General features: G+C 49.8%; 2 protein-coding genes across 2 annotated transcripts; both read right to left on the minus strand.

Moving 5' to 3' along the window:
* Positions 1 to 872: 872 nt before the first annotated feature.
* Positions 873 to 1,589, minus strand: LOC127312614 (BTB/POZ and MATH domain-containing protein 1-like). Its single transcript, XM_051343135.1, has one exon. It carries the CDS (start codon positions 1,587 to 1,589, stop codon positions 873 to 875), a length of 717 nt encoding a protein of 238 aa, XP_051199095.1.
* Positions 1,590 to 4,441: 2,852 nt separating this feature from the next.
* Positions 4,442 to 5,567, minus strand: LOC127311516 (BTB/POZ and MATH domain-containing protein 3-like). The gene has a single exon (XM_051341949.2). It carries the CDS (start codon positions 5,565 to 5,567, stop codon positions 4,443 to 4,445), a length of 1,125 nt encoding a protein of 374 aa, XP_051197909.1. The 3' UTR covers position 4,442.
* Positions 5,568 to 7,285: the final 1,718 nt, after the last annotated feature.

Genomic DNA, 7,285 nt, shown 5'->3' on the forward strand with positions numbered 1-7,285 from the left:
ACTTAACCTTATCATAGGCTTTTTCAAAGTCGATTTTGAGTATTACCCCATTCAACTTTTTACGGTGCATCTCATGTATTGTTTCGTGCAAAGTGACAAGACCATCTAGGATGTATCTACCTTGCATGAAAGCCGTCTGAGATGGAAGTACCACTTGATCAGCCACAGAATTAAGTCTAATAGTGGCCACTTTTGTGAAAATCTTAAAGCAAACATTAAGGAGGCAAATAGGTCGGTACTGTTGAATCCGTTCCGCATCAATTACTTTTGGTAATAGAATGATTTCACCAAAATTGATGCGGAAAAGATCAAGTTGCCCCTTATGAAGTTCACTAAAGAGTTCCAAAAGATCAACCTTAATAATGTCCCAGAAGGATTGATAAAATTCAGCTGGGAAACCATCGGGACCTGGCGCCTTATTATGTTCCATCTGGAAAACCGCTTTCCTTATTTCTTCCTCGGAATAGGGAGAAGTGAGAATAGCATTTTCTTGTGGAGACACTTGAGGTATATCATCAGTCCTGGACTCGTCCATGGATATATCAGATTCCTCAGGGGTGCCAAACAGCCCTTTATAAAACGTGGTAATATATGACTTGAGCTGCTCATGACCCTCAATCACACCCTCTTCCTGTACTAGAGAATGAATGAGTTTCTTTCTGTGTCTGCCATTGGCAACACTATGAAAGTATCTCGTATTCGAATCTCCTTCCAGGAAATATTTCATATGCCACGAGCGATAGAATAAAAGATCTGAACCTAATTTATAGCGTTTTTAACTGTACAAATGGCATGGCTATTGTGTGCAAGTCCTGCAAAGTAAATTAAACTAACATCTAAAACTATATGGCACCTCATCAGCGACGGTAGATTCAGACGCGTGTGCTAAGTAACTGCTCATCTAGCGGCCTATTCTTCTCGAGGAGCTCCAGCAGAGCAGATGGGCATCCTGTCTTGAGCTTCTCAAGACCATCGGGCGATGCCAAGACCACATCCAGGTTACCGGGAGAAGAGAGGAACCGCATGCCCGCCTTCCTCAGCACGGTGCAACCATGACGCTCGGCCAGCGCCAGTGCGGCGGTCACGGAGCTCGTGTCGATGTTCTTGCACAGCGCCTCCTCGCAGGCGAGCTTCAGCTCTTCCAGCTCGTACCTGTTCGCCGCGACGAGGAGCCGCTCCGCCATCGCCTCGAGCTCCGGCGGCGGCGAGTTGGTGTACATGAACCGGAGCAGCGCCTTGCACACGTCGGCGTCCATGTCGCCGACGCGTAGCTCAGCGACGGTGTCGTTGGAGGCGAGCGCGAGGTCCGCCTTGAAGACGGGGGATCCGGCCTCGAGCACCCACCGGTGCGCGGCGAGCGTCTGCCCGTCGCCGGCCTCGATCTTCACGTCGGGTTCCTGCCTGTTCCAGATAGCTTCCGCGATGCCATGCACGGGGAACGGCGGTGGCGCCTTGGTGAGTTCCTCCGCCGCAGCAACCTCGTCCGTGTAGTCCTCGGTGCGCAGCCCCGTGTCGACGGTGACGTCGCAGAGGACGGACAGGCAGTCGTCCTGGAGGTGCTTCTCCTTGTCCAGTTCTTCGAGTTTCATAAATACGTCGTGCTGCTGAAGCCATCCCCGATGCAAACGGACGCGCGATCAATTTCGACCATTTGGGCCGACAAAAACGGACGCGCGCGATATTTTCAACGTCTGAAATGCATCACCCCGTTGGAGATGCCCTTAATCTGAAGAAATGCCACATAGTTGAGTGCACGGAAACCGCGACCGGTAATACCCATCCCAAGCAGCCCATGGGCAGCTTGGCCACCGGTACATACTACGACAAGGAACACCAACTCCACGTCCAGGTGTACCTTCGTCGTGTCCACGAACGCCATCACCATACCCATGCATGTGGCGGCAACACCATGGGTATTATCTCCATCACGGTAGCCAGCTCCAACGAGGGTGTCGCCGGCATGGTCAGCCTACCTGTTACTTTCCGTTCAATGGAAAAGCAGCAGGGGAGTAGAGGAAGCAAATTTGGTCACGCTAGAGGCAGAATCATGACTGTACCTATATTAAGTTTCAAGCTGTACCATAGCTATGTATCCACCAATTCTGAATCACTTAAAAACGGAAAAGTTGCAGATTTCCCTTCGACCATTGAGGGAAACGATCCTGGTTTTCTGCAGAGACCTCCCTTAACGGAACGAGAGGATCTCGTGTCCATCATTTTTGGATACATGCGTTAACAAGGAAGAATGGGATTGTGTCCCGATTTTCCCGGAGAGACCTCCCTTAAGAGAAATGAGACAGAAAGGAGGGTCTCCTGATTTTGGCTATCCCTTGATTTTGGCGATTTCCTAATCATGGCCATCCCTTGATTGTGGTGATCCGGTGATTAATGTGGTGATCCCATGAATGTAATGCTTCTGATGTTTGTTTTTTTGGAAAGTGATCGGTGCTTAGGAGATTTTGAGAAGCGTAGATCTTAGTGGATGGCTAGATATTAAGCGGGAGGTGTTTTATATGATTAGACGATCTCGATGCTCTGAATCTTTGACATCAAACATTTTTGATGACGTACCAACTCGCATATAATAGTAAAGATAACATCTGATATTTACCATGGCCAGATGAAGAATTTGACTTGCGTCAAGCACCCTCTTCTTTACTTCTTTGGTATCATGGTATGTCACTTTTGTCCCTATTTTAACCTCTCTTTTTTGCCTAAATCAATTTGTGCTGCCACCTACCAGTTTCAGTCAAGATTTGCCGTTTGCATCTTGCAGTTAGTAGTTCTTCACCGAGTAAAACTAAATTTCAGAGCCTGCAATTTATATCCGCTCTTGATTAAGGCGGTTAAAATATTTTGGTGCCAGTCAGATTCCTATTGAGACCTCAAAGAGATATGAGAGCCTGTAGGATATGCATTTTATTCAAGTTCCTTATTTCATATTCAAGTTGTGCTCTTCAGGTTGTGTTGTTTTTCCTAGAGAAGAATTGGAAAATGACACAAAAATCAACACCACACAATTGGCACAAATAAGTGGAGGTATCTTACCTCATGGAGCCATCGGTCATCCTCGCGTCGGCGAGCACGAAGCTCGCACACTCATCAGCTTCGTCCTCGATCTAGCGCACGAGGCCCTGCAGCGATGAGTAGAGGCGGCACCACGTCGAATAAATCTGCAGCACCGTAGCCGCCCTCCCACTCACCAGCACCGCTGCCAGCGTGTGCTGCTCCGCATACATGCGGTCCGCCTCCACCATTGTGGGTCCTGGGTGACGGATCTACAACCTCGCCCCATGGCCGTCGCTTCTGGTGGAGGAGAAGGCCGCTAGCGATGAGAAGGCCATGGACGACGGTACAGATGGATTTGAAGAGCCAAGGAGCTAAAGGTCGCCACAAGGGCTTCTTGGGCTCGGATTGGCGTTAGGGAAGATGGCGTATTCAGGAGATCAAGAGGATAGAAGGGATTGCATTCAGATCTTTTTGGAAATAACTCCCTTAGCGGAAACAACGGGATTGCATCAACAATTTCTTTCTTTCAATAGATATGTGTTAATGTGTTAATAGGGAAAGAGGGGATCGCGTCTCGATTTTAATTTTTCCAAACCGGTGGGATAGACGCTGAATAGATCCAACGGTCTAGATGATTTTGATCTTTGACATCAAACATTTTTAATGATGTAGGGACTGCAATTTAATACTCCCTCCGTCCCAGTTCGCAAGGCAAAGTTTTCAAATATCTTGGCCCAAGATGAATTCTTATTGGCTCTAAATTTCCACGTAAAAACGTTAACATCGGTGCTGCAATTAATTGGGAAATTAAAAAAATTATTTTCTACAAGGAGTCTTTTGCATGTAATAATGAATCAATTTTACTCCCATATTAAATGCAAATGTGCCTAGGAGGTGAGACATTTTGGGACAAATATTTTTTGGAACTTTGCCTTACGAACTGGGACGGATGAAGTAGTAAAGATGTTGGGGAAACCCTGTTTCCCGTCAAATGAAGCATGATTCACGGTAGTGAAATAATGAATGTAAGCGGCAGGAAATTACGGTGATTTCGTTAGCATATACAATAATTATGGAGATTCTGCTTAGTAAGGTGATTGATTCCGTTTGAAAATCACTTCGTCCTTTTTGGTAGAGATTCCCGTAATTGTGCATAGAGAAAAAGCAGGAGTTACGGTCCTTCCATGTTTCTATTAAATTCGGATTATGGTGATTCATTGGTACATAATTTACTTCCATAACTGTTGATTATGAAAGATTTTGAGGTGTGGGCAGCGGTCCATCCAACGGTTATGATTCTTCTTATGTTTAGGGGGTGTTGTTGATGGTCCAGATGATCCCAATCTTTAACATCAAACATGTTTGACGACGTACCAACTCGAATATAATACTAGTAAAGAAACTATATGGCACTTCATCATTGACGGTACGAATCAGACGCGTGTGCTAATTAACTGCTCATTCAGCGGCCTCTTCTTATCGAGGAGCTCCAGCAGAGCAGATGGGCAGCTTGTCTTGAGCTTCTCAAGACCATCGGACGACGCCAAGACCACATCCAGGTTACCGGGAGAAGAGAGGAATCGCATGCCCGCCTTCCTCAGCACGGTGCAACCATGACGCTCGGCCAGCGCCAGTGCGGCGGTCACGGAGCTCGTGTCGATGTTCTTGCACAGCGCCTCCTCGCAGGCGAGCTTCAGCTCCTCCAGCTCGTACCTGTCCGCCGCGACGAGGAGCCGCTCCGCCATCGCCTCGAGCTCCGGCGGCTGCGAGTTGGTGTACATGAACCGGAGCAGCGCCTTGCACACGTCGGCGTCCATGTCGCCGACGCGTAGCTCAGCGACGGTGTCGTTGGAGGCGAGCGCGAGGTCCGCCTTGAAGACTGGGGATCCGGCCTCGAGCACCCACCGGTGCGCGGCGAGCGTCTGCCCGTCGCCGGCCTCGATCTTCACGTCGGGTTCCTGCCTGTTCCAGATAGCTTCCGCGATGCCATGCACGGGGAACGGCGGTGGCGCCTTGGTGAGTTCCTCCGCCGCAGCAACCTCGTCCGTGTAGTCCTCGGTGCGCAGCCCCGTGTCGACGGTGACGTCGCAGACGATGGTGAGGCAATCGTCCGCGAGGTGCTTCTCCTTGTCCAGATCCTCAATTTTGATGAAATCCTTCCAGCCCCAACTAAGACTAGAACCCTTGAAGAGGCGGCCTTGTGACGAGGTCCCGGTGCACGACGGCTTCCAGGACTTGTCGAGTATGCTCATCTTGTAGTTAGCCGTGGCGTCGCCGCTCTTGGCGTGGCTGGCGTTCCGGAGGTAGAGGGAGATGCAGCCTTGGTTCCGTTCGTTGTTGCCGTTTGGGTAGCACTTGATACGCCAGTCGTGCCCGCCGATGCCGAACGTGCCTGACTGGACGGCCGTGCCATTGGCCACCTTCTCCCTGACCTGCGTGAACCTGTGGACCCTGAAGTCGTGGGAGCCGGTCGCCTGCGTCCTCGCGCCGAAGGTGGAGGCGGTGATCTTCTGCCGGCCACCGACGCGCAGAGCGGACAAGAGCGCGGACGTCGACATGATGCGAACGGGAGGGATTGCGGCCGGGAGGGTGGACGATAGCGGCTGGGAGACGTTTAGGTGGTGATGGTTGGTGATGGTATGTCAAAATAAATTGGGCCGGTAAAACAATCCATGGTAGCTAGGTTTCGAATATATAGAGTCTAATCAAGTTAGATATAATTTCCAGTTCAGATCACATACGTAGTCTGTTGTGCAGTTTGTTTCGTAGCAGTGAGGGAGTCTATCTCCATATTTAACTGTCCAAACCCAAGCAAAAGCGGCGTAAGGCCTAAACAAATCTCATAACTCACCGGAACAAGTGGTGGTGCGATGGACGCCGGCGAGATACACGCGTTCGGGTGCCGGAGCATGCATCTCATGCTGCACATCGCCTCGTTCGGCCTGCTGACGAGCACCAACTAACGACGATCGAGGTCACGTGCCAGAACCTGAATATTGAAGCTGAAACCTGTCCGTTAGCAGCACCAATCTGCCGACAATCGATCTAAGTAATCCGGCACGGCAGCTAACGCGGGAGATAAAAGGAAAGGAATCGCTCCATGGGATGACCTGTAGTACTGGATCTCAGAGATCGTCCGCAATCCTTTCAAACTTGTCATACACGATCTCAGATTCTTGCCTTTTCTCAGCCTTTAAATACCAGAGCATCATTGATTGCCCTGCATCAAATCAAAACAATCTAATTCTCTCCGAAGACAACAACGTTGAGATCATGCATAAGCCGGCGGCATTATCGCATCCACCACATGATGTGATTGTGTCGAGAAATTGACGACGACGGGGGATTTCACATTGGGGCAGCCAGAGGATCGAGCGTGAGATACCGTTCTTCGGCATCACCGCATCAGCGACGGCATGATCCGCGCGGCGCTGTCTTGGCCGCCATCATGGAGCTTCGACTTGAGGATGCTGGGTATGTGTGCTTACCGACCTCTGTGGCGTCTGGGCCGCTCCCAGAATCCAGCCTCCTAATCTATGGGTTGAGACCGCCGATGCGGTAGAATCGGCAACTCTAGTAGCATGTGCAACCGGCACGCAAAGCAGGCTTAATCCAGGAGCGATATGTCTAACAGCATAAACTGAAAGATCGAATGATAAGTAAAATATGAGGCAGTCCTTTAGTTATCCAGAGCAAGCTAGATCACCATACACATATAAAGAGTATGCTTCAGCCATACCTGGCCATGGGCAGCCCGGCCCGAGGCCCGGCCCGAAGCCCGGCCTGAAAAACTTGGGCCTGGGTCTGAAATTGTTGGCCCGACAGCCGGGCCGGGCCTGGGTAGCCTGAAAACACGATTTTGCACTACGGCCCAGCCCGCGGCCCGACGGCCCGACAGGCTTGTGGGTATTTGGTTAGGTCAGGCCGGGCTTGGGCCTATTTTCTCAGCATCGGGCTTTCCCCGGCCCGGCCCGACACATGCACAGGTATAGCTTCAGCTACCACACGAATTATTTAGTGAAGTATTCCCGAGCCCACACATTGACGACCTAGGAGCTGGTTTGTGTATTCATGTTTGTTCACACCATTGTTTCTTTTTAGCTTCCATATGAACCGTACAATATAATATGTAGATCTTTTTTAATCTTTGCAAGATATGGAAATAATGATCCGCAAAGTGATTTATTCGAGAAAATGACATAAACAAAATGCCAGTTCATAAGAAATTATGTAGTCATTATCGTTTCCAAACCATAGTCGTAGTTGCTCCGGCATC

The sequence above is a fragment of the Lolium perenne genome, chromosome 7, assembly GCF_019359855.2.
Source record: "Lolium perenne isolate Kyuss_39 chromosome 7, Kyuss_2.0, whole genome shotgun sequence".
NCBI lineage: Eukaryota > Viridiplantae > Streptophyta > Magnoliopsida > Poales > Poaceae > Lolium > Lolium perenne.